Source organism: Macrotis lagotis, chromosome 8 (genome assembly GCF_037893015.1).
Source record: "Macrotis lagotis isolate mMagLag1 chromosome 8, bilby.v1.9.chrom.fasta, whole genome shotgun sequence".
Taxonomy (NCBI): domain Eukaryota; kingdom Metazoa; phylum Chordata; class Mammalia; order Peramelemorphia; family Peramelidae; genus Macrotis; species Macrotis lagotis.
The window spans coordinates 110317093-110343565 of record NC_133665.1 but is presented as its reverse complement, the minus strand read 5'-3'; the positions used below and the strand labels follow the sequence as shown (position 1 = coordinate 110343565).

The window sequence follows — 26473 nt, the reverse complement described above, 5'->3', positions numbered from 1 at the left end:
ATTTTCAATGCCTTATAAACTGCACTGAAGGGAACACAATTCAACCCCAGGGAACCAAAATAAAAAGTCTTTTTGATAATAGTTAACTGACTTCTTGAGTGACAATGGTTGTCACACCTTGGAAAATCATGCCAAGGGGACAATGGGAGGCAGCAGAGGCAGATGAGCTGGACCTAAACTGGCCCTGAGCTCTGCACTCCTCATTGGGGTGCATGACCTCTGCCTCAGGAAGCATTGAGTGTGATTCTATAAAAGCAAGTGCCCCCAAAGAGCAAGGCCTCAGTAGATCTATCTTTACGAGAAAAGGAAGTTTTCACACCAAGTTTGCAGGGTCAGTTTTGCCCAGTCAATGGCTTGAAAGTCACCAAAGTCATAATTAACCAAACAGTACAATAAGCAAAAAAGCTTTAGATCAAGGTCAAATAATGATTTAATAATATTGCTCCACCATATATTATTCTGAGCATTTGAAGAGCAATCTTCCAGTTCATCCAGGTTGCAGGTAAAGATCATCACATCTGGAGAAATGGGCTAGGGCTTTTCAGGTGTGGAGGGTGAAATGAAACAAAAGAAAAAGAAAACAGGTGCCCTGTTAAGTCCCAGGCTCTCCAGCATCTCCATCCCTCTTCTTACCTAGCAAAGGCTCACAATGGTGCTGAATGGAGTCGTCCAGCAGAAAGTACACTGCTTTGGTCGTGAGTAACACACAGGCAGTGACTTCCACATCAGGGGTTTTGTAAAATAAAACTGATGACCACATGAGGTGTCTCAGCTCTTCATTTTCAACCTGAAAATAAAAATCATGTAGATTTGTACACACTGCAGGTGCTTCTAATTAACCACCTCTTTTTCCATCCCTATCCCTAAACCCCCAAGAAGCATTATCTGAAAATAGAGCTGATGGAGCACAATTAAGGGAGTCAAGGATGATCTTCTTATTTAAATAGATCAGGTATCTCAATCACATTTTTCATGTGTCCCCAAATAACTTCCTACTAGTCAGTCCCACTGTGAAATGCTACCATTAGAAAGATACATATTTAGGTCTTTTAGTTCTTTGGGGGATGGGGGTCGGAAAAAGGGAGAAGGAGGTAAAAACAAACAACTCTCAATAGGGCATTATGTCAAGAATAAATCAATTTCTTGGGTGAAAATTTTAGAAAAATGAGAATTGATAAGGGGAGAGAGGTGTGTGTGTGTGTGTGTGTGTGTGTGTATGTGTCTGTCTCCTGGAGAATGGGGTTTTGGGATGGGAAGCCAGAGATATGTATAGAGTGAGCCCTCAAAGGGGGCTGGGAAATCTACACCACTGATTCAAAAGACTGCAAAGAATATCTAGCTGAAGTTTTGATTTAAAAATTTACAAAACTATTCATCACCTCAGCCCTTCACTAGAAACTTCTGAAATCTGACTCAAAGAAAACCGATCAAGTCCTAGTCTGGCCCTGAGCCTTGATAGAATACAAAGAAGGTAAAAGGCCAAAGATCAATAGTTGGGTCACAATACCTCAGCAACATTGTTATGGAAAAACTCCACGATGGCACTTCCCCTTAGTCCAGCCACATACTGAAGAGATGAGGAAACCGGCAGGTAAAAAGGAATTTGGTTGTCTTCAGTCATTTTCTGCATCAGAAATTCACTTGGGTATGGGGAGGAGAGTGTCAAATGAGGCTTGGAAAAGCTACAAAGATTCAAAAAAGATTACATTAGAGCAAAGTGAGCCCCAAATGATCAAACATATTCAAAGCAACTGAGTTTTTAGGTGGACCAGACCCCAGTTTTGAGTGTAGAGAATTTTAGCCCAGTTTTCCCAGAGAGGGGTAAAGGTTTCTAATGGAGAGTCCTGCAAAAGTCAATTTTCAAAAGGGCAGGGATGCCGTGTCAGGGACTTCTAAGCTAAAGTGCACCTCTGGGCAGCTAGGTGGTGCACTGGCCCTGGAGTCAGGAGGACCTGAGTTCAAATCCGACCTCAGACACTTAATTACCCAGCTGTGTGGCCTTGGGCAAGGTACTTAACTCCATTGCCTTGAAAAAATAAAAAATAAAGTGCACCCCTGACTTCAGAACACTTCAGAGGAATGAAGTGAGAGGATAAAAAGTGTCTGGGCCTCCTCAGGCAGTGGAATCTGTAAGACCAACCAAGAGTCATCAAAGGACCTATGTTCCTCTCCTTTGTAGCTCATTGAGTATCTTTAAAATGCCTATTAACTAGCCTTCTGAAAAACTTTTCAGTCTCAATTCCTTTTTGTTTTTATTTAAGGCAGTGGGGTTAAGTGACTTGTCCAATGTCACACAGCTAGGCAATTATTAAGTGTCTGAGGCCGAATTTGAACTCAGGTCCTCCTGACTCCAGGGCTGGTACTCTATCCACTGTGCTCTATCCACTGCACTACCTAGCTGCCCCCTCAATTTTGATTCTTGTTCAGTTTTTGTGACCCCATTTTGGATTTACATGGTAGAGATACTGGAGTGGTTTACTATTTACTTCTTCAACTCCTTTTTCAGATAAGAAAACTGAGGCAAACAAGGTTAAGTGACTTGCATAGGGTCACACAGCTAGTGTTTGGGGCTGGATTTAAACTCAGGAGTATGAGTCTTCCCGACTTCAGGTCTGGTACTTTATCCACTGGGCCAGCTACCACCAAATTAATCACCTTAGTTTTACGGCAATTCTTTCCACTGTCTGGTGGGTAAAAATTATTTGGAATTAGCAAAAAAACAAAATGTAGGACCTATCCATAGGCTATCAAGTCAGTGAAGAAGATGAATCTTACCACAAATTCCTGGAGTAAGCCACTAAGACCCTCAGGATCTTACAAATTGGCAGAGGAGGTGGGGCCCAAGGTAACAAATAGTGATGAGTACAGGGTGATTAAATGGCAAAATGAAGGGATCTGGGTAATAAGTGGACAAGAATAGTCAAAGATAATTTCTTGGAAAAAAGGAGGACTTTAAACTCCCTGAAGGATGGACAGAATTTTAAAATAGTAGAGTTTTAGTAAATAGTAAAAATTTTTAAATAGATTTTTATGAGGAAAAAAAGGAGAGAAGGCATTTCAGGTGAGAGAATGAACCAGAGGAATATATATATCATTGGGAATGATTGGGAATTACATCTGAGTAGTATAGATATTATTTACAGATAAATAGATTAGATAAATAAACAGAGAAAGAGCCAGCCATAGGAAGTGCAGTAGAAGCTAGTGTTGGGAGTCCTTAGGATACAACCAGACTAAAACAGTAGAACAGGTTTGAATGCCAGACTAAACAACTTTTTTTTTTTTTTTTTTTAGTTTTTGCAAGGCAATGGGCTTGCCCAAGGTCACACAGCTAGGTAATTATTAAGTGTCTGAGGTCAGATTTGAAGTCAGGTACTCCTGACTCCAGGGCAGGTGCTCTATGCACTGCACCACCTAGCCACCCCAAGTTAAAGTATTTTTAAGGCAACAATTCTTGAAGGTTCTTCGAGTAGGGCTATGTACTTCTGAATGATTAATCTTGTCACTTCATAAAGGATGGACTGGAAGGGAAGACTAGTGAACAAACTGAAGTAATACTAGAGGCAAAAAAAAGAAAAAACCATGAAAGCTTAAGACTCTGATGTTAGTAGTAGGGAATGGAAAGAAAAAGATAAATTCCAAAGACAAACTGAAGGAAGAATTAAGAAAAGTGATAACTTGACATGGGAGAAAAAGAGGGATAAGTTAGTTAAAAGGAGTTCAGATTTTAGTCCTAGATGCCAGTTTGACTGACTAGATAGAAAGACAGGAAAAATGCTGCAATCTAGGTTTTATCTATAGCCACCTGATTCTCGTCAGTCCTTTCTAAGACTCCTTTCAACTTGTAACTATTATCTATAAAGGCTCCCCTCCTACCCCCCCCCAATTACTCTGAAAGAGTCCTTAAATAAGACCCCTTCCAGGCTATTTCTGAGAATAGGGGAGGGAGGGAGGATGAGAAAAGGGAGATTTGAAATTATTCTACTGCAGCAATGTGTATTCATGTAATACCAAGGCTATTACTACTGGTGGATGCATGCTTCTCTGAAAAACAGAGATCATCAGTTCTGAACAGGGAATGATTTGGAACAGACTGACCTGGAAACAACTAACAGTGACTCTCCTTCTGCCATCACCTCTGTGGGGCCTCAGTTTCCTTGTAAGATGAGAGCTGGACTGGATAACCAGTCCCATCTTCATCCAAATATTCTCAATATTCTCGACTATAAACTGCTGGAGGGAAATTACTGGAAATTTTAGTTCCTAGAGCAGCCAGACTGGAGCTCTGCAAGAGCTCCCCAAGGTCTTCCCAAGACCTTTCTCAGTAGCTTAGGGAAAGGCCAGTTGTGCGATGCCCTGGCCTCTCCAGGTTTTCCACCATCCGATGTTGATCATGGATAATTAGAGCTGGAGGAGACTTAAAACCCACATCAGGTCTAGGGACATGAAGGATGCTTTTCCTTTTCCTTGAGGGATTGACAAAGACCAGTCCTTCCCAACCCTTGACCCTATTCACAGGCACATAAGAAGGATCTCTGCTGCTCCCTCTGTACAAAGGGATCTTTTATCTAAGCTCTAAAACTTACTATCATTAGCATCATGGTCAGGGAGTGAGGAGACAGAAATTCAAGAGAGAGCAGAAGAAAAGAAGAATCAGCAAGTTCGTGGTTTATGAGTTCTGTTCATCCTTCTGTTGATACAATTTTGGGGTACTGTCCCATATTCCTTAAACTGGCCAAAATCACTGAAAGTGATGAAGTAGAATCTGGTATCACTCACATGTTATAAGTTATTTAAAAAAAAAAAACTGACAGTAATTCCAGAGGATTTCATACTATGAAGATTCTGTCAAGGACATACAAACAAAAAAAGGAGCTAGCTGTTTCAAAATTTTTAATAGCAAGATTATATTTTCACAAATTATTTTTTAAAAAACCAAACTGAAAGCAAAATAATGGAATGAAAAAAGATAGTTGCCAAATCAGTTGTGGTACGCTTGTATCAGGAACACAACAAAATGAGAGAGGATGACAAATTTAAGGAAGAGAGAGACCTGCAAAAACCACTGTATACAGAATACTGGGGGGTGCAGAGAAGAGGAAGGCATAACAAAGAATGGAACAGATGCCACACGACTATCAAGAAAAACAAGTAAGAATGAAGAGGCAAAGGAACCTAATGATGACTATAGAGAACCAGACTGAAGGGGTGGTATGATGCTTTATGAACTGAAATTAATTGATTCAAATATAAAGTTACTGAGAAAATTTTAGTGTTTATATTGATGGTCCCTGTTCTATTCTAACATATCTTTTAAAAATGATGCAGTAAGGGCAGCTAGGTGGCGCAGTGGATAAAGCACCAGCCCTGGAGTCAGGAGTACCTGGGTTCAAATCCAGTCTCAGACACTTAATAATTACCTAGCTGTGTAGCCTTGGGCAAGCCACTCAACCCCATTTGCCTTGCAAAAACCTAAAAAAAAAAAAGATGCAGTGATATATGCTGAACCAGAGTCCTGTGTGTCAAATGAATGACTAAAATTCAGACAGATTTGTGAAAATTTACATACCATCTTTCCATTTGCTGGTGAACACTAATATGAAGAATTATAATTTGTGAATTTTTAAACTGTACTCTTTATCAAAGACATATACTCCACGTGACTTTGTTAGATTATACACTAGGAAAAAATTAAACCAATATTAGTGAGGCCATGTAATGATCACTCACTGCCCTAATGAAGAACAGGCAGAAGGGGATGGGCTACAAAACTATTACAAAGATTAACATCAATAGGCTTGCAGTGTCAGTAGGGTATAAATGCTGAACTAGGCATCGTTTATTGAGTTCTAGAAGTCATTACCTCACTGCCTGCAGATTATTGGAGTCCAAGAGGTGGTTTCTTGCCATTTCCAAATTTTTGGAAGCTTTAAAGATAACTATAGTCTTCACATCCTGTAGGAAAGTCCTCAAGAGGTTGTAGATTCTCAAAAAGTGGAATTTTTCATGAGGTAGGACAAACACGGCTGTGACAAATCTGTATCCTACCAATAGTTCAAGCACATGGCCATCGGAGAAGGAACTTTGAGGCTGAGTGGAACGATGGGTTGGGTGCAACAGGACCGAGGCCAGAGGAATCCGGCTCAGTCGGAAGAGCTTTTGGGTATCATTGGAATAGCTCCCTTTTTCTGGTAAAGCGCTGAAATCTGCCTTCACTATGTTCAAGTGTTGTGGTGTTAGGAATAGCCAGCAGGGATGAGCCGCAGGCCTCTCAGGTTCCAATGATTCACAAAATGGTAGCTGGAGGCTGGGTTTAGTACAATCTGTCTCTCCATCAGAGGGACCTTGGCCTAAGGTTGGCCAAACATCCCCTTTATCACCATAGACAAGATATGCAGGAAAACAACCTTTTATCTCACCATCATCTGAGGAAATGTGGTAAAATCCCAGAAGCTGGTAAATAAATTCCTGCAAGCTGGCCTTGCCGCAATACAGCATGGAGCTCCCTCCCACAGGTGTGTGCTGCAAAGAGCAGCAGGTATGTAAACAAGAATGAAATTCTTGGAGATGCGAGGCATCCGAAATGAGACACAAGCAAGGTCCGCTGGGTCTCACCTTGAGCACTAAGCACACCTCTGGCATGAGAAAGCCAAACTCTGCAAGGTCCCCATATGGAAAGCACAACAGCAGCTTCAAGGCAGAAAGGATGGGGTAACCATCACCTCTGGCTGCCTCAGGAGGAATCTCAAACACAGCGACTACACTGTCCGTCAGGACGAAGCAGGCTGCAAACTGCCGCACTCCCTTGTGAACCTGGATGGAGAAGCTCCAGAGGATGTGGAGGATGCGCAGGTGATCGGCCACTGAGCCTCCCTCAGGAGCACCACCCCACTCCAGAGTTGGTTCTCCCTTAGGAAGGCCCATTTCAAAATAGCCCCCCTCTGTGTCACTGTCTCTGGAGTCGCTGGTGGGGCCCCTGCAGCTGGTGGCTTCAGTCCAGGAGGGCAGTTGCCTCTGCACCACCTGCCTTATCACAGCAGAAAGGTGCTGGGTGAAATCCTGGTTGGTGGTTGTGTAGGCTATGCAAGTGAATGGCAAAATGATGATGTTACCTGGGTTGGGCAGCACAGGACGCTCATCCTCTGAGGGGCCCAAACTTGAAAAGGGAAAAAAAACTCTCAGTGAAGAGCAACACGTTTGGAAATGGAGACATCCCTGCACAGCTGAGGACCCCATAAAATTACTGACCCCTAGTATCTAAGTTTTTCAAACTAGCCAAAGCTTGTTGCCATGACAACAAAAGAGCCATTCTTCTAAAGTAGTAGTGCTAATAAATTAAAGGCCATGGCTTTCAATTAAGTTTGCTATCCCTAAAGGATGCTAGCTTATATATCACTATCTTAACTACCCCTAAGATGCCTGCTTCCACTGAAGACTCTGTGCAAGAAGCCAGAAAATTTATCATAATCTATTAAAATGAACAGTTCAAAGACTGAAAGACTAAAAAGCACTAAAAAGACTAGAAACAAATGAAGCAAGTGAAAACTAGCATTTCAATGACCACTGTTGAAAAGAATGGAGAACTCTAGAAAAAAAATGAGCTAATGACAGATTAAAAGAACCAACATAAGTTGTTCCTACGTTTGAGATCCACTATGGTTCTATCTAGTTTGGCAACCATCCCACACATTCAGTATGATGAAATTCATTTTAAGGATGAGATCTTTTAAATAACACTTCCACAGAGGGGGCACTGGCTTATGGCTTTCTACTCTTAAGTGACAGATTCTGGTCAGATTTTGGCTGGCAAACTTTTGAAGAGGTATAGTCACTTTCAATTGTGTTTATTTTAACGGGAAAACTGAAAATTCCCTAGGAAACCAAATTTTTTATTTGGTAAAAAACCAAACCAAATACAAGTGGTTATTGGTGCTTAAATGCCAATAAGTTACCTAACCAGGTCACCCAAACCTAAGCCAGAGTTATCAGCCCCCCCTCACCATGTGGGATTGTCAGTCTCAGAGTTTTTCCTTGAGTCCATTATAGAAGCCGCCTGAAAGAGAAGGAAGCACAAGTCAACAGTGTACTAAGAAGCAATCCCTCTTCACTCAGTCGTGTTACCTGTGGGTCCAAGACTCCAGCTCTGCTAAAGGTTCTCTCCCCACTACGTACTATGCTGGCATGCATGCATCTGTTCTACTTAGAATCCCCATCTTATCTCTCTTTTGGCTGAGGCCTTTCAGAAAGCAAGGTCTAATCTAGAAACCTGGCAAAGCCCCAGCCTACAGTGGTCAAAGAAAGTCTGGTGACAAAGAAGACACATGGACATTCCACACAACTGCTTCTGATGAATCTTAGGCAGGGGAAGGCTGGATCACAGAGGTGAATGACAGAGAACAAGTGTCAAGGACATGGACAGAAAAGGACAGGATTTTGCTACCATCTTTCCCCCCCTGAACACAGGAACCCCTATCAGCAGCAAAGCAGAAGTGTAATGTTTCACAACAATAATGCTGTGCTATGACTCTGAGACTTGATGCAATCTTGCCAAAATAGAAGCCCCCCCTCCCCATGTCCAACTGTAAGCAGAGATGTCTCACTTCTAGTCCTGGCAGGCTACTCTGGAAGCATTCTACAAAGCATACATCTGAGAAGACTTTCTCTATGGAATGATTCCAGTAATGCTAATTCCACGCAGTGAATGGAAGTTTTCTCATCTAACATTAAACCCCTAGTGAGACCCTTGGACTTCAAGGGCTTAACACAGAAATCTGAATGGAAAAGAATGTCAGTCTCAGACAACAGAAATGGTTAAAAGGTTACTTGGAGATCAGCTGGGAGCCAGGTCAGTTTCTGCTTTCAAAATCATCTCATATTTTAAAAATGAGTTCACTTACACAAATAACAAATATCACAAAAGACCTAATTACCTGTCCTTTATGTGTAGACACTGAAGGTTCTGAGTAGCTCTGGGTAATAAGCAAGTGATCGTTAGGAGTCACACTAGCAGGTGGTGAGAAGTTGCTGGCTAGGGCTGCTTTTCTATGTATTATTTCTAAAGTAAACAGAAAAGATGATTAATTATCATTAGAATAAAATTAAAAACCGTTATCCAGTTATTTATCTAGTAATATGGGTGACATAATAATAACATCAGAGGAAACATCTGGTAGCAACAGGCCATTAAACCCGTTACAAGAGATTCTGTATCATAAACAGATCTAATCATTCTTATGCCCAATCAGTACTGTCTTTATAGTTAAGATGAATTTAATTATACTTTTTATGTGGACGTTTTTCTTTTCTTTTCTTTTTTAAAGGCAATGGGGTTAAGTGACTTGCCCAAAGTCACATTGCTTAGATCATATAGGTTAAGGATTATGTGTCTGAGGCGGCTTTTGAACTCAGGTCCTCCTGTCTCCAGGGCTGGTGCTCTATCTACTGCGCCACCTAGCTGCCCTTGTGGACATTTTTCAAAGGGAGTAAATACAGCCTTTTACTAGGTAAGCTAATCAATAGTTGATGCATACTGTTTCATTTTATGCATGCCCTTTCTGCTTTCAAGTCTAAGAGGACAATTTCTAGACTATCGAACTGGTCGTTCACAAATTAATCAATATGATTCAGTCATCAAACTTGGGGAACACGAGCTGCAGCTGGCCTACTCCGGGCCCAAGGGCATACCGCCCCCAGGCCCTAGTCTCCATCACTAAATGACAGAGGAGTATCCATCTGAAAAAAGGGCACTGTCCTCAATGGGCCCCAGAGGGATCCAGCCACCAGCAGGGGGGTTGGTTTTCTTCCCAACATTTTACACCAGCCTTTCCAGTAGCTGCAGCAGCTTCCTAGTGACATTTAGTTTTGATTTATGTGTCATGGAAACAGATGGTGTTTTCAAAAATCACAGAGGCTCATTTATAAAAGCAGCACAACCGGAAATTTTATTTTATTCCTGGCATTTTCTAGATTAGCTGAGAGTGAAGTAAAGGTGCCCAGCAAGCTTCTAAATAGAGCAAGTTAGAAGAACTTCACAAAAATGAATAGTTGATTTGAATTACCCAAAACCCCAAAGCCAGCACGCTCCTGCCTTCTTGGAAAGTGCAAGATGCTCCTTTCCGGAGAACACTCCCCATGTACTCCCCAATGTCTGACCCTCACACTCCACATTATCTATAAAACACTCCACTCCACATCAGTCCAGCTACACCCCTGCTTTGCTGTCCTTAGCCAGACAGCTGAGCAAGCCCCTGCTCTTTTCCAAACCTGGTTTTCATGTTTTGAAGTAAAAAAGTTATAAATCTGGGAAAAAGAAAAGTCTTAAGGCTCCATTTAAAGACTGCCCTCACCCACTGCCACTTCTCAATTCTTTCCACTATTTCTGATTACTTTGTGTGGCCACAGAGCAGAGGAATAAGCTCCCACCCTCCGCTCCATGCGCAGGCCCATCTTCCAAAGCTGCTGCCATGGAATTCTTTGGCTTATTCAAAATGCAACACCAGGTGCTCTCAGGAGCACACACAGAAAGATACGATTACATACAGGATATAAAGAATGTGCATAAGGGGATTGTAATAAACAACCTTTTGTTGTTTATGGTTTGTTGAGGTCAAGCTTTAGGCAGCACTAGACCCATGGGGAACATTTGAAATTAAGTTCTATTATTTAGTTCTACTTAAAAAAAAGTAACCATTCTGTTGTCAGTCTTTTACTTGTTAACTGACAACTCATTTTTGTAAACTTACTGTTTTTCGGTGCTATTCATAAATGAGAAAAAACTGGCTTTTAATGCAGGATCAGCTAAAACCAGTAATAGGTTGGAACTGTGTCCTGAACATACACAAATATACTTTTATTTCAGTAGGGAAAAGAGGTTAGCTGTTTTCTCAGGAATGAAGCACAGTTCAGAGATTGGGTAAAGCAGATAAGGTTAAACAGTTGTTTGTTAACCATACAAATAACATACTGGGAGTGAGAACTCATGAAAAAACTTCAACTGAGAAAACCTTAGGAAATTTCTCAGAGCAAAAAAAAAAAATCCAAGTATTTTTTCCTCTACTGTTTGGAGATCATACAAAGAGTGAGAGATGATTAAAGCTAACAATAAACTCTCTGCCAGCTCTGAGAGTGACCTAAGTTCCAGTCCCAGAGCTGGGTGGTGGAATGAGTGTTCCTGACCCCCAAGTCCCCAAGTTGGCAAGTCGCCAACCAGTGACCAAGTTGGCTACAAGGTCATTCAGTATGGCTCTTGTTCAACATGTGGTTCTGTTCCATAACAAATCAAATTCTGACCCATACATAGACTGATCAACAATGACATAAAGAGAAATGAACTGCTTTCTTTCCTGTTTATAAGAGCTTCTCTTTGGAACTAATTTCCCTCCCGTTTTTTCCCACTGGAATCTTCCCACTATAGAATTGCTAATACAGTAGAAATTTTCATACAATCACTCGATTCTAGTATGTATTTCAAGTCTGAGGGGATTTATCTGACTGGTCATGAAAAGAATTTTAAAAATTCCATAGCACAGATGAGAAAGATTGGCTCTCCTGTTCTATAGCACTGTAGAAGTTACAAGAGTAGCATGGAGGGCTGGCCACAGACTTGGGACAGGGGCCTAAGTCCCATCTGGCTTCAGAGGCAACTCTGGGCAAGTCACTGCAGACAACTCTCTAAAGAGACCAGCAGCAGAGAATGTGCTTATATGTAAAGGTAGAAAAAGGTTGTCAATGAAACTTCCCTAAAAGGATGGAACCCCAAGTTCAGTGATATCCAATTTACAAAGTGCTTCATCATGTATCATTTAATTTGATTCTCAGAAGGGCCCTGTAATATAGGGTCATAATCCATTACCCCATTTCTCCAGGTTTCAGACAAGCAAAAAAATTTGTCCAGGGGTCAATGATCTTTCCCCACAATACCACATTCTTTTAACAAAACTAAAGGATATCACTAGTGTAGAGAGAAATTTTTGGTTCTATAAATGCAGAAGTTTAAAACTGGGAAGTCAGAATGGAGGTAAACACATATATGGCAATGGCAAGTTTATTTCTGTCATTCATCAGCTAGTCAGAATTCTCAACCAAGTAAATGAATGAACAAATGATTAGTTTATCAGCTGATTCTCAATTAATTTGGTAAAGCAGAGATAGCAAACTCTCTGCCTGGGCAAAACTCCCCAGTGTGGCCTCTATGAGATTAAAATGTAATGGGAGAAATGTTTAACAAAATCAATGAGGATAAATTCCCCATAGAGAATATTAACTTATGATTTTCTAAGTCTGAGTGGCCAGCAGGGCTGTTTCTAGTTGCTGCAGATGACAGCTTCAGTTTCCAGTGTATCAGAGACACTGGTGGGCAGAATGTTCCACTTAGATGGAGAGCAGATTTGGTGATGTGAATTCTCTTTATTATCTCCCATCATGTTCCTCACCTTCCTGGAAGGGGTTTTGAAATGACTGTGGAATGACAGGTACTAATGAGGGCATTTCATTCACTTAAGGCTTTCTTGCCTTTACTGATTCTCATTCCCTTTCATTAGAGTATAACCTTCACAGCTTTTGCCTTATCTTGCTGCTGATACCCCTCATCATCCTTCCTACCCACTACCATCATTCCCTAATCCACTCCTCTCTTGGATCTGGCCCCAAGTTACCCAACTGGGGCTGCTGAGTCTCCTCCACCTTACCTTGAAAGAGCCAGGGCTCTACATCACTTCCCAGGCACCTCCACAACAGCCTGCTACATGCGTACCCTTTTCCCCTTAGAATGCAAGCTCCAGAAGGGAGGGACTCTTGATTTTTGCTTAAATCTACATCCTTCTTGCCAGTTCTATAGCAAATATTAACAACTCTCTCTTCCCCTCCAACAGAGCCTAGAGAAGCACCCTCAGAAGCCGCCCTAGCTCGTAGCACGATACATACATGATTACCTTGGCTGGGGCCTAGAGGCCGAGGCAGAGAGGGAGAAGAGGGACGAACAGGGAGAGAAGAACAGTTTGATTTGGAGCTGGCAGCAGTGAGCCGGGAATCCTCACTGATCTAATAAAGAAAGCAGGTGGGGTTAAAGACGAGGAGAAGCCCCTACACACACGGGCTGCAATCCACAAGGGCACTACTTCAGGGAGGCCTCTCAGCCCTCATCTGTCTGTCCTCTTTCCACACACACACTCGTCAGGTAGCTGGGCAGGCCGATTCCAAAATCTTTTTCCCCATCTGATAATTTCACAAGGGAAGGAGGGAAAAGAAAGATTGGGAAGAGCAGACACAAAATGAGCAAAGGGAGTGGGGAGGTCATTGCCCCAAACACCAAGCAATCAGACCCCAGTCTTTCCTGAGCAGGGAAGAGGAATGGAACAGACATGAGCAGAGCCATTCATTGCATTTTTTACAAAGCTAATTACTCGTCCTTGATCACGACTAAGGTAATGTAACACAGCAGGTCCATCTACTATTCTGCCCCCCCCCCCTTGTTCCCACTACCATCAAAATGCCCCCAAAATAAAACTCACCTTTTTATCAGAATTATTCAGTTTGTACTTAGCTTCCTTTGCTTTCTGAATTGCTTTCAACACTTCTACAGTATCAAGCTCCTTTTCTGTAGTAATGATATTATCCAAACAGACCTAAACAAAATACACAGGAAAAATAATTTTGTGAAAGTTCTCAGGGCTGTCCCATGCATGTACTGTGCCAATAAGAATCAAAGAGTCTTTAATCATAGCATATGCTCCACAGCATATTTGACTCCATGAAGATGGCAAAGAGGAAAACCCTCCTGGGCTTTATCTACCTATTTTGCCACACACTTTAAACAAGAAAATAAGACAGAACTGACAATAATATTAACATATTTTAACTACCCAAACGTCAATGAACTGCGGCCGATTCTCATGAAATCAATTTTTCCAAGTACCTTCTGCTGCCCTAGGTCACGCTGCCTCCACTGGGTCAACCTGGCTCCTCTAGGCTCTCTCTTGCCTGTCTTCTTCACTGTGACCCCTCCCTACCTTTTAGCCCCCTTTTATGTGACAATTCCCTCTCAAAGGCAAAGGCTGCTTTAGACTAATACTCATAATCCCAAATTACTGGGATTGAGCTCTGCTCAATTTGGAAGGATTAGGAAGCGGATCCCAGGCAGTAGAGGAGGAAGGAGAAGGCTGTGAAAGGAAGGGGATTCGAGCTGGAGCTAGAGAGGAAGAACGGCATTGAATGCCAGGAAGATGATGTGACAGAAGGCAGGCAGGTGGAGGATGGGAAAGAGACCAGTTAGGCATGAGGGACTGAGGACCCAAAGTCACTAAGGGAGAGGCAGCAGGGTGGCAAGGGGCAGTCAGTCAACCTCATAAAAGTCCCTACGCAACAGAATGTTCAGCACTGGGGAAGCAGCCGGATGAAACACAGAGAAAACTACAATCATCTGGGAGGCATCCTAGGAGCTATGGCCTCTGAGCTTGGCTTTCTTTAAAGGACTCGGGGCATTAAGGAGAGACAAAGGAAGGAAGCAGAGAAAGTTCTAGTTAGAGGAAGTCAGACAAGCAAGATGGGCCACAGCAATGAAGTGGAAGAGGACTGATGCCAGCCCCTGGGGCATGGCTAGAGTGAAGCCTGGGAATGTAATGCTCCTGTGTTGTCTGAGATGACTCCTGGAAGAATGGATAACCACCCAGGAGCTGATGCAAAGGGGAGGAATCACCACACACCACCACAGGACCCTGACGCCCCAAGCTGCTACAAGAAGGGAGAGAAAATGATACCAGAACCAGGTGAGGAAACGCTACCTAGCAAGTCAGAATTGTCTGATATGTTGGCTTTCGGGTTGAACTGTTATCCACCTTCCTCTTTTATCCTTTGTTTTAAGAGAATACTCTTTGGAATTCCAAAGAATACTCTTTGAAAAAGAGACAAAAGGGGAATAATACTAGGAATCATAGAAACAAAGGGTATTGATGATTATTTTTTTTAAAGGCACAGGTGGGAAAATGAGGGTGTACAGAGGGTGAAATACCCCATGTTTGGTTGAGACAAGGAAAAACCATGCAGATGGCTTTGAATGTTAGACTAAGGATAAAAAGAACTTTACCCAGCACATCACAGACAAACACAGAATGATTTTTAACATATACAAAATATGTAGAAAGAAAAATCAAAAAGTTTCAGTTACAAACTAGATTTAGGATGCCTACATACACTTATTCCTAAGAAAATGATGGTGGCACTGATGGTGAGAGGGAAAGCTGGAAAGGGATTGGAGCAAAGATAGAAGTTGAATTTTGGAGATGTTGGATTTAAGATGACAGGTTACCTAAATGGGAATGTTTTTAAGGCATAAAAATAAAAATACAAGAAAATTTATAAACAAAGAAGTCTTTTGAGATTTTTTTAGAAGGCTAAGTAGAGCTCTATCATATTGTATTTAGTTATTATTTGTTGTCATAATTTGTCAAGGATACTTTGTCATCATTTTTTGTTGGTTTTTTTGACTGTTGTAATATTTCCAAAGGGTTTTATTTATTTTGTTTTACAATTTTTCCCCCATTCTTGCCTTCCCCTCCCCCCACTCTCCACAGAAGGTATTCTGTTAGTCTTTACATTGGTTCCATGTTATACATTGATCTCAGTTGAATGTGATGTTTGTCATAATTTTAAACATTTAATTTTTCCAACACTATCAATAATAAATCATTAATGGAAAAAATTAGTCTCAAAATCGCTTGTCTTGACTTGGCACCCTTTACCTTGAGGTCTCAAATGGAAGCCCCAGAGGTTCCTTTCAGTTCCAGTATTACTGGCAAAAAGTAGGCTGACATATTTCAACTGTTTTTCTGACACAGTCATCAGCTTAAGCAAGGAGAAGATAACGGAAGAAGGCAGCTGACTTCCTCAAACTAAAAGTCAGGCACTTTCTTTGAACTGGGAAAGACCACCCAAAACCCAAAAGCATATTTTTGGATTTCCCAAAGTCAGGAACTATATAGTTCTTATTATCACTGTGTTCTCTTCTCACACAATTATCATATTCTATCTTTTCTATTGGTTCCATGTTCAGAGAGGGAAAGGACAATACATTTGAATGTCTATTTCTCCTAGGTCAGAATACCTAGTATAGATAGTCAAAATGATTATTAAATGAAAACATGAACACATAGCAAAATATGGCCCAGTAATAACCCTTGTCCTAAGAATCTAAGAACCTGTAACAGCTCAATACCTCTATATATGACCTGGCATTTTCCAAGTGTGGCTTACCTCAGAGGCTCTTTCCCCAAACTGAGCTAGTACTTTGGTCCTATAATCAGGAATGATGCTCAAAGGATTGTTGGATAATACCACTTCTTCTAAGCAAGGAAGGTTTCCTATGTTTTTTATCTCCTCGATCTGAAAGGAAAAAATGTTAAAAATCTTTTGGGTCCCAATTTAACACAGCAAATGCCACTTCAGTAGACTTTAAATTATCTTTTCTGAAACAAAAGGAAATCTTTTTCAACTCCCCACCACCTCCATCAATGCAGCTATCACATGAGCCACAGCAACTACTTTTAAAGAAGTTCTCACCTGTTCAATTTTATTGTTACTGAGATCCAAGTTGACTAGAGAATATAGTTTGTTTAATCCACTCAGACTTTCCAGGAGATTTCCTGCCAAATTCAGAGTCTTGATGTTCCCTAGTTTGGTATGAACACCTTCTAAGGATGTGAGTTTATTGTATGACAGATCCAGATGAATGAGATTGTACAGGTGCTACAAGCCATAAGAAAAGAACAGAGGAATAAGAGCAATATCAATTCAACATGCATGAAGACTACATTAAAATGAAAAATAAAATAAAATTATCTTCACAATTAAGGAAACCATCTATTTAAAAATACTGGTAATGTAGTAATCCTTTTGATTGGTAGGTACTTAAGTGAATATTTAAATTAAGCTTTCTCTGTAATATAAGTTCTAGTCTTTGATATGCAACTTAAAAAACATTGTTTTACATTAATTACATCACCGCCTACATAAGTGTGGCATATTATTTATTCAGACTATATAAAATATTTTTCAGATTTTTTTTTTTCTCTTTCAATTCCTATACTCCTAGAAATAAGCAAGTGTCCCCATCCCAGATGTCTGTGGCTCACAGACTAGGAACAAAGCTCTGAGGTCTTGCTGTGCCACAGTAAACAATAACTACAAGTATAAGATTAGCTTTATTAGAGGGATTCTGTAAAGCACTTTCACATTCATCATTTTTTTGATCCTTATATCTTAGAGGAACTGTGGTACACCTCATTTATTCTTGGATGGCTGAGGGTTTCAATGCTTAAACTTTGCTTTTTGAAACATAAATTGAAATGAAATTTTTTCTTTGGAGAAATTACCTGCAGATTTTCTACTACCATCACTCCATTATGACTCAGATCTAAAAATTCAATCTTTGGAATAAGTTTCTGAGAAGAAAAAAAAATGGTCAGTAGTAATAATCTCATGATAATTGCTCATATTTTACACAGCAATTTACGCTTTATAAAGCACTTTCATATAAATCCTCTTTTACTGATCTTGATCTTTGATACTGCATATAATCTTTAGAAGTTCTAAGGGAAATAAGACTTTTGAGAAGTTCTGTACACTTTAAAAATTCTTGGACCTCTGAGGATGTAGACACATTACCATGGGAGAACAAATGCACATTCCCCTGATAAACTGCTGGGAAAGAATGATCCTGTTTGTAATTGTTTCTTTTTACCTTTCCAGTCTATTAATTTGGTTGAGCATGAGAAGATGTAGATAAAGAGACTGGTCACTGAGACAACAAAAGCAGCCTTTAAGGATATGCATGATAAGAACCCTGGAGTCTGAACAAAGTTCAAGGACTATTCCCTTTAATTTAGAAAAAAACCAGATTATCTTATTATCTGATCTTGTTATCTCTTATGCTTTTTGTTTCTTCCTTAAGGATATGATTTCTCTCTCATCACACTCAATATGGATCAATGTACAATATGAAAACAAAGTAAAGACTGACAAATTGCTTTCTGTGGGGGGTGGGGGTGGGGGAGGGAAGTAAGATTGGGGGAAAAATTGCAAAACTCAAAATAAATAAAATCTTTAATAAGGATATGCATGACAGGGGGCAGCCAGGTGGCACACTGGATGGAGTGAGGAGGACAGGAGTCCAAATCCAGTCTCAGACATTAGACACTTAATAACTGTGAGACCCTAGGCAAGTTGACTAATTGCGTTGCATCCAGGGCCATCTCTAATCATCCAGATCCATGTCTGGTCACTGGACCTCTGATTCTTTCCATGAAAACTAAAACAACTCAGAGGTTTTGACTTATACATGTAAACTGACATGGGTGACAAAAGATGGGAAGTCATTTTTGAGAGAGAGCACCTAACAGACAATCCTCTCCTGTCGCCATCTTGGCTCTGCCCTCATTTTTTAGAAGAGTTGTAGAAACAAATACACACCTTCTCTTGATAGAACTAGAAAAAAATGTCCCCAAATATTCTGATTTTCAATTTATAAACATATCAAATGACTAAGCTATCCATATTCTTTCATCTGATTTTACTACTGGGAAAATACCAAAGGAGGTCAAAGATGTAGTATATATCAAAGAAGTCATAGATTGCTTTGTGCTAGCATAAAAAAAAAAAAGGTGAAATCAAAGTGAGTACCCATCAATTGGATAAATGTTGGGGAAATAACCCCCCCAAATATGCATCTGACTGTAATGAATGATATTATGCAGTAAGAAGTGATAAATAAGGAATTTAAAGATTTACGTGAAATAATACAAGCAAAAAAAAGTAGAACCAAGTTAACAATATACATGATTATTATACTAGAAATGAAAAAAGTCTCTAAAGAGAAGTTAATTCCTAAGTACATAAAATGTCATGAAAATCCCAGAGAACAGATAATGAAACATAACTTCTTTATGGTGGAGTTGTGGGAGCCTACTATAAGACAGAATATTATAAAAACTGTGAGCTAGGGTCTCTGTATTGTAAAGGTTCTATCTGGAAGGAAGTGTGCGAAATGACTAAAATGTAAAAACAAAGGTATAAATAAAGGATATTTTAAAAAATTAATTTATCTCATTCTAAAATACATCCTTATTTATGCAAACAATATATGGAGTCTTCAGATCTGGCTAACTTATGTGCTTTATAATTTTGACAAACCAGAGAAATTCCCTAAAACCCAACCTTATCAAAATTCATTAATTTATTTAACAAATATTCACTGGGTCCACTCTTGAGAACTTAAATGGAGATTTCAAAACTCTTACCACAGAATCATCGATTTGTGAGATGCTATTGTGACTCATATCTAGAGTGGTTAATGCTCTCCATGTTGGAATTACTGCAGTTACAGGGCAATCGGGATGTGCACCCTCTGGCTCCCACTCATCAAATTCTGATGCTTCAGGAACAATGATTTCCTGTGTAAAAACAGTTAAAAATTAAATAAGAAAGTGTATGGAATGCTTTGCTTTAAAACTCAATCTTTTGATATTCACTGAAAAGTTTAAAGACTTCTACAAATTCTAATGCATGAACAGAAGTTCCCAACAAAACAAAGCTTTATTTTTTATTATTTTATTTTTAGATTTTTGCAAGCCAATGGGGTTAACTGATTTGCCCAAGATCATACAGTAATTAAATATCTGAGGCCAAATTTGAACTCAGGTCCTCTTGACCCCAGGGCTGGTGCTCTATCCTCTGCACCACTAAGTTGCTCCTGCTCATTAATGCCTTCTTGATGAACTGAGAAACTTAAAAAAAACTTTACGTAAAGTTTAAAAAGTATGGTATTTTTAACTATATGAGCAACTATCCGACAGACTCATCTTGCTTTTGTTTTACGTTTTTTCCTTTTCTGTATCAAATCCCAAATCATTACAAAAAAAAAAACCTTTTGAGTCCTGTGACCAGTTTCCTCTGACTCAAATTTACCAAAGTTTATTATGTATGATTGATGGCATCATGATCTTTTATAGCAGCATGTACTTCTTTGTTATTGTTGAATGTTTCTTTTTTTTCCAATTACTTGTAAAGATAGTTTTCAACATTCACTTTTTGTAAGATTCTGAGTTCCACATTTTTCTCTTCCTCCCTTTCCCTCCTGCTCCCCTTGACAGTAAGTAATCTGAAATAGGTAATCTATGTATAATTATGTTAAACATATTTCCATAGTATAATTATGTTAAACATATTTCCATATTAATCATGCTGGCGAAAGAATAAGAGAAAAAAATCCAGGAGAGGGGAAAAAAAATAAAACAAAGCAAATTTTAAAATTGAAAATAAGGAACTTTGTTCTACATTCAGACTCCACATTTTCCATAACAATTCTTTTAGAATTTTCTTTGACCATTGTTACTACCAAGACGAGCAGAGTCCATCATGGTTGATCATTTCACAATGCTGCTGTTAATGTGTACCATGATCTCCTGGTTCTGCTCCCTCCACTCAGCATTGGTTCATGCATATCTTTCCAGGCTTTTCTCAAGTCTGGAGGCTTATGATTTCTTATAGAACAAGAGTACTGCAAAACATTCATACTCCATAATTTGTTCAGTCATTTCCCAGGTGATAGGCATTCCCTTCAATTTTTCAATTCTTTGCCACTACAAAGAGTTGCAATAAATATTTTTGATCATGTGAGTCTTTTTCCCTTTTTTAATGGTCTATGGGATATAGACCTAGTAGATCTAGATCAAAGGATCTGAACAGTGAACATTGTTCCAAATTGCTCTCCAGAATTGTTGGATCAGTTCACAATTCCACCAACAGTAGCAGCAAGGACTTTCAGCAGTTACTCAGTGGGTAGATGACTTACCTTTCATTCAAAATCCTCTATCACCAATACAGGATAAAAGTTTTGTTTACACTTTACCAATCCCTCTGAGACTTCAAAAATCAAACAAAGGTTAATTTGGAGACAAAGTGATAGTATTGGCTTTATTCAGATTCTAAGATCAATGCATAAAGGAAAAAAAATTTTAATCCATGAAAACAAGGTCACTAAATCTTTGCTTTTTTTTTTTTAATTTTTACAATGCAAATGGGGTTAAGTGGCTTGGCCAAGGCCACACAGCTAGGTAATTATTGAGTGTCTGAGGCCGGATTTGAATTCCTGACTCCGGAGCTGGTGCTCTATCCACTGTACCACCTAGCCGCCCCTACTAAATCTTTTCTAATGCCTATAGAAAACAAAGCAAGATTTCTTTTGTAATGATTGAGATAGAAAGGGGAAAAAAGCAAAATAAAGTAAGATGGAACAATTTAATAGTTGTCCAACTTAAAAGTTTTATAGTTTGAAGGACTTTGGAAACTATCTAGCCTAAGGATTCTTAACTTGTTATCTATAACTTTGGTTGCTGTTTTTTAATATTTTGAAAACTTCATTTCAAAATAATTAGTTTCCTTTTTAATTCTACATGTATCCATTTAAAAACATTATTCTGAGAAGGGATCAATGATACCAAAAGGGTTTTGAACCTCTGATCTGATCTAATTCTACCTTACTATAGATTGAGTAACCAGTGTGGCTTGCAACTGTACAACAAAGACTCATAAACTAAAGCCAATTCAAAGTTAAAAAAACATAGAAACCTTTAAAATTTCTTTAAAATACCTGGTTAGGGTGCCCTTAAAAGTCAATATCTTTTGCTTTTGTCTAAGGACAGTTAGCAATTACCTATCTGAAGCTGGTTGTGACGTGCCCAAGGTCACATTACTAATTATTAATAGGACTGAACTAGGAGATTCGAATCTTGAAAATCTCAGTGTAGGAATCTTTCCACCATAATAAATGCTCAACTAGGGAATACACAGAACAGAGACAGGGAATTATTTCAATCACCAATAAAAAAGGATTCTATAAACAACAACTGCCTGGACTATGACTTTTAACTTTCTCGTGGATCATAAGCTGAATTTAACTTTGAATAAACAGACCAGAGCTTCCTTTTGTCAGAATAGAAAAGGACATAAACTTACTTTCATTGAGGTTGCTGAGAAACGGACACTCAATGTGGCTAAGGTGTTTTTGGATGAAATCAGCCCTTTGATATGCTTTGCATCACAGTGACTTATCTGTTTAAAAAGACAACATAATACATAAATTCAATTTCCCTGACAATAAACAGCGCTAGGAACTGGAAGGCAGGAAGCCAAATCAAGACCTGAGCCACCCTCTCAGAATCATAAGCACCAAGTGAATGTTTTTTAAAACTCATAGAAGTCCTTCCTATTTCTCCTTCTCCTTCTGTGTCACAGGGCTTACAATGACTCAAGAGTGGAAACCCTTTTAATCATACTCATGACCAAAAGAAAACTTGGAGATGTTTAGCATACTCCTGAATGATTATAGAAGAGGAAGAGAACTCTTGAGCTGGAGCCACACTTCTGCCAACGTGCCCTGTTGGATACCCAGACAACCTTCATTTGGGCAAACCAGAGTCAGGGAGCCTGTTTCCACCTAAGTATGAGATCCTGACAACATAGACAGGGCTGAAAGAACTATGCCTCACAACACATAAACCATTCTTACAGGTCTCTGAAACAAACAATTTTTGGCCTTGGTTAGTCTGTTATTTCTTTGTAACTATTTTCTAAAATAGAAAATAAATGAGTTCATATATTTATATACTTTTTACAAAGGACTTTCTTAAACAAAGTAGTATTTAAAACCATGTAATTAAATATTAACATGAAGTACTTCTAATAAATGGATACCACCTTTCAAGCCATAAATGTGAACAATTCAAAATAATAGACAATCCCCAACTATCAAAATTTTCACATAAAATAATGAGGGTGAGCTGTAAAAACTAAACTTAGGGAGTTGAAAGACATTCAACTTTTCTTTAAAAATTTTTTCCCCTAATTAACAAGCATTTCTCTCTCCCCCCAAGAAATAAAAAACAAAACCTTTTTAACAAGTGTGCATAGTTCATCATCATAGTTTAGGTTGTATTCTACAAATGTATACGTCTCTGGATGTATTAAGTCTGGCACCTCTGTCAGGAGATGAGTAAGACTGCTTCATCATCTGTCCTCAGGAATCACAGCTGTTGGTCCCATCAGGTTTTCAGTCTTCATACACAAGATATAATATGCGTCTATAAATCCCTTCATAGCCAAAGCACCAGCAGGAGCTAAGAGCTTGTCTGCTTCTAAACTTGCTGAATTTCAGTTTCACTTTCCCTGTCTTCACTGAGGTAAACATTTTGCTTTCAAGAACTTCTAGGGAAGAGTAAAAAAATTGCTAAATACCTAACAAAATGTGTATTACACCTGAAAGCAAGAAATACCCTTTGGTTCAGGTCTAGTACTTGATGTAAAAACTAGGGTATGTCAAAAACAACCAAAATCAAGAGAATTTTTTGAAAATCTCAGAACCTTATAAACTATAACACCTGAAATCTTACCTCTATCTGCTGAAGAGACTTAAATATTGACAAATCAAAAGGCAAGAGATGCTCTTGAATGTTGCTGGTCCCGAAGGGTCCTCCTGTGCCAGATATCTTAGAATGAAGACAATTATTAGACACGCTGCTTTATGCCCCACCCCCACCCCCACCCCCACCAGGTTCCTGTCCTCCACATTTATATGTTAGTGTGCTACCGGCAGAGGACTAAACCAGCTTTCCCTGAGGTCTGAGCCATGGCAGGCTAAAGGTGGCCATGGGAGACACAGCTGCCGCCGGGTGTAGAGAGCGAGCAGTGACGAGCAGCATGGGCGCTAAGAGGAAACCTTCACCTAATTCAATGGTCAGGGCACTGTCCAAGTTCTCCTGACCAATAGGTCAGAGGCTGATGGGCTGCGAAAGGGGCTCCAGAGGTACCTTTAGGTAGCGGAGCCGACAGGTGAAGTCCAAGATGTGGCCCAGGTCCGTCTGGGCATCTCCATTAGCACAGGTGGGCTTCCCTTGCCGAAGCTGCTGAGTGACTGCATACAACTGCAATGGCCTAATGGCAAACACTTCTCCAGCCACTAAGAGTTGTTCACCTGGAAAACAACCACAAGGAGATTCCTTCTTATTATAACAGGTGTTTTAGCCGGCCTGTATGGTTCTGTGGCCCCCAGGCCCCAAAGGATTCTGTTCCCTTGTTTGTCCACCATCAGAGAGAGAACAGCTAGGTGGGCAGGGGAAAAAGTGCTGGCCTTGGAGTCAGAAAGACCCAAGTTCGCCTCAGACCTTGCGCAGCTGTGTGACCCCCAGACAAGTCACTTCACCCTGTTTGCCTCAATTCTTTTATCTATAAAGTGAGCTATGGAAGGAGCACTCCAATGTCTCTGCCAAGAAAACCCCAAGTGGGGTCATGAAGAGTCAGACAGACTGAAATGACTGTATAAAGCCCCCCCCGCCCCCCAGCAGCACTTAAGTCCTGGTCAAGACTGATGGGACTCCAGGATAAGGAAACTGTATCTATTCATGTCGCTGGCTCTTTCTCCACGGCTTAGGCTTTGATGTTGAATTCCCCCCAACCCCCAACTCATAGCTGCCCATCTCTGTGCTGGTCTGTCTTGTTCCTAAGTCCCTGACTCCAAATTCAGCTCTTCATTCACTATCCTATGCTGTCGCTCAAAGAAGGGGCAATAATAGTTCATAAAAGGTAAAAACAGAAACAGAGGATAGATAAAAAATGCACAAATCTGTTCAAACATTTTGGGGATATGATCTTTAATTGAATCTTTAGCTAGTGTTACCATGTCCTTGTCAGCTGGTATGTATGTTTACAATCACTAGCCATAAATGAGTTAAAGGCTAGGCAGGATCTATTTTACAGAAAATTATTGGAGGTAAAAGAAAAGAAAAGCAAGGGACCAATGCTAACTAGGAGTGCCAATTAAAATATTGACAGTCCTTCCTTACCTTTGTGAAAGAGCTCCTCAGCTAGGGCAGCAGTGATACCATTTATTTCCTGAAAAAAAAGGTGGGAGAGATGAAGGGAAGTCTCCCATCATGTTTAAAACAGAGTTAACTAACTTAATATTCACCCAACTTTAGACATTCCCAAACTGGCAGACAAATGAATACTTGCAGATTCTCTTAAACTGCTGAAATTCTAACACTTTAGAAAATTAAACAAAATTAAGGCAAAGCTCTAAGTGCTCATTATAAAGGTTATGACTGCTGATGGTATGGAAACCTGCAAATTTTACTTAAAAGACAAAGGGTGAAAATGAAATCCCCTATGGGCAACAATTCGGCAACCATGGCCTTCAAGTAACTCCAGGGGTGACCTTATTCTATGAAAGCAAGTCCAGGAAGGAAGCAGTTACTATAGTCAAACAATACAATGCCAGTGAAAGTTGGGGGCTGAGGAGCCAGGGCATCAACGAGCAGATTTTTATTCCTTTTGTTAAGGAAACAAGCATGTCCCCCCCAAAATAATAGATTGACACTTTGAGAACCACTACTCCCCACATCTAACCAGTACAAGCCTAAAAAGTCCATTCTTGAAGGATCAGTCATATCAGCATTCCTGATATTCATTTTTCCCATTTTGGAAATCATTGTTAATAACATTTCCAAAGGGAAGAAAAAAGACAAATATATACTAAAAGGAAATGTGTCAAATATAATTCACCACACTCTGGACTGCCTAGGTGCTTCAACTTCAGAATCAAGGCTCCTTAGGGGTCATTAATAACTCAAGAGACATGCTACAAGCTCTATTTACACCTATTTCCAAAAAGAGAATGGTTGTATTTTTTTAACCATCTGATTTTTGTTTTAAAATTTGCTGTCTCACAAAATTATTGGTCCATTCTAATTTTCATGAGGACCCTATCTTATGAAAGGTTTCTCACCTTTCCCATTCTTTCCTCCATAGTTCTCGTTCCATTTAAAATATTTTGCATCTTGTTTCATTTCTCTCAAGGATCTCCTTGGATTTTAATTGTAGAGTTTAATTTAATTAATTCCTTCCTGTTGACTGTATCTCTTGAGCTTCTCTCAATCCATTACATCTGGTGTATTCTTTTACTCACCAGCATTAGCTTGACTGAATCTTTGTTCCCTCCTATCTATAGTGGAAGGGGTGGGGCCCCACCTTGCAGGTTCTGTTTCAGCTCAGTCTCCTATGAGTTCACTTGAGTTTTGGCTGTAGCCTCCACTTCCTCTGGCTTATCTCCCCTCAGAGCCCCTATAAGTTCTTGGGCAGTCAGGACTAGAAAGAACTTCTTACTGTTATTGCTTTGAGTACACTTTTATAACATTACTGGGGTGTTTATAGAAAATCTGGGCTACTTTAGGTCCCCTTAGCCAGAAATCTGATTTCTGCTAATTTGTAGATTTGTTAGAACCTTCATCATCTGAAAGTTCACCCTGAGGTTTAATATATTAAAATCTTTTACAATTAGACATTCCTCCTTTCCACATTAGAAACAAAGCTGCTACTCACATCTTCATAAGCGAAAGGGGGCTTAGAGATTGGCTAGGCAAAGGACCCCGAGAGG

The 26473-nt window shown here is 39.8% G+C and overlaps 1 protein-coding gene across 4 annotated transcripts in view; it reads right to left on the bottom strand.

Annotated features, from left to right (window-relative positions):
• The window catches only part of NISCH (nischarin), a 44436-nt gene that overhangs the window by 3688 nt on the left and 14275 nt on the right, over window positions 1-26473 (bottom strand). The window contains exons 4-18 of one of the 4 annotated variants that reach the window (XM_074198144.1): window positions 24885-24933; window positions 23853-24016; window positions 23436-23531; window positions 22003-22098; window positions 19287-19439; window positions 17364-17432; window positions 16552-16737; window positions 16246-16374; window positions 13509-13622; window positions 12930-13038; window positions 8931-9055; window positions 8001-8053; window positions 5864-7156; window positions 1508-1682; window positions 634-787 (exon numbers count right to left, since the gene is read on the bottom strand). In XM_074198144.1, the coding sequence (XP_074054245.1) occupies window positions 634-787; window positions 1508-1682; window positions 5864-7156; window positions 8001-8053; window positions 8931-9055; window positions 12930-13038; window positions 13509-13622; window positions 16246-16374; window positions 16552-16737; window positions 17364-17432; window positions 19287-19439; window positions 22003-22098; window positions 23436-23531; window positions 23853-24016; window positions 24885-24933 (2965 nt within the window). Of the gene's footprint in view, window positions 1-633; window positions 788-1507; window positions 1683-5863; window positions 7157-8000; window positions 8054-8930; window positions 9056-12921; window positions 13039-13508; window positions 13623-16245; window positions 16375-16551; window positions 16738-17363; window positions 17433-19286; window positions 19440-22002; window positions 22099-23435; window positions 23532-23852; window positions 24017-24884; window positions 24934-26473 lie in introns of those variants that run through there. The other 3 variants (XM_074198145.1, XM_074198146.1, XM_074198147.1) reach the window with 3 other exon arrangements.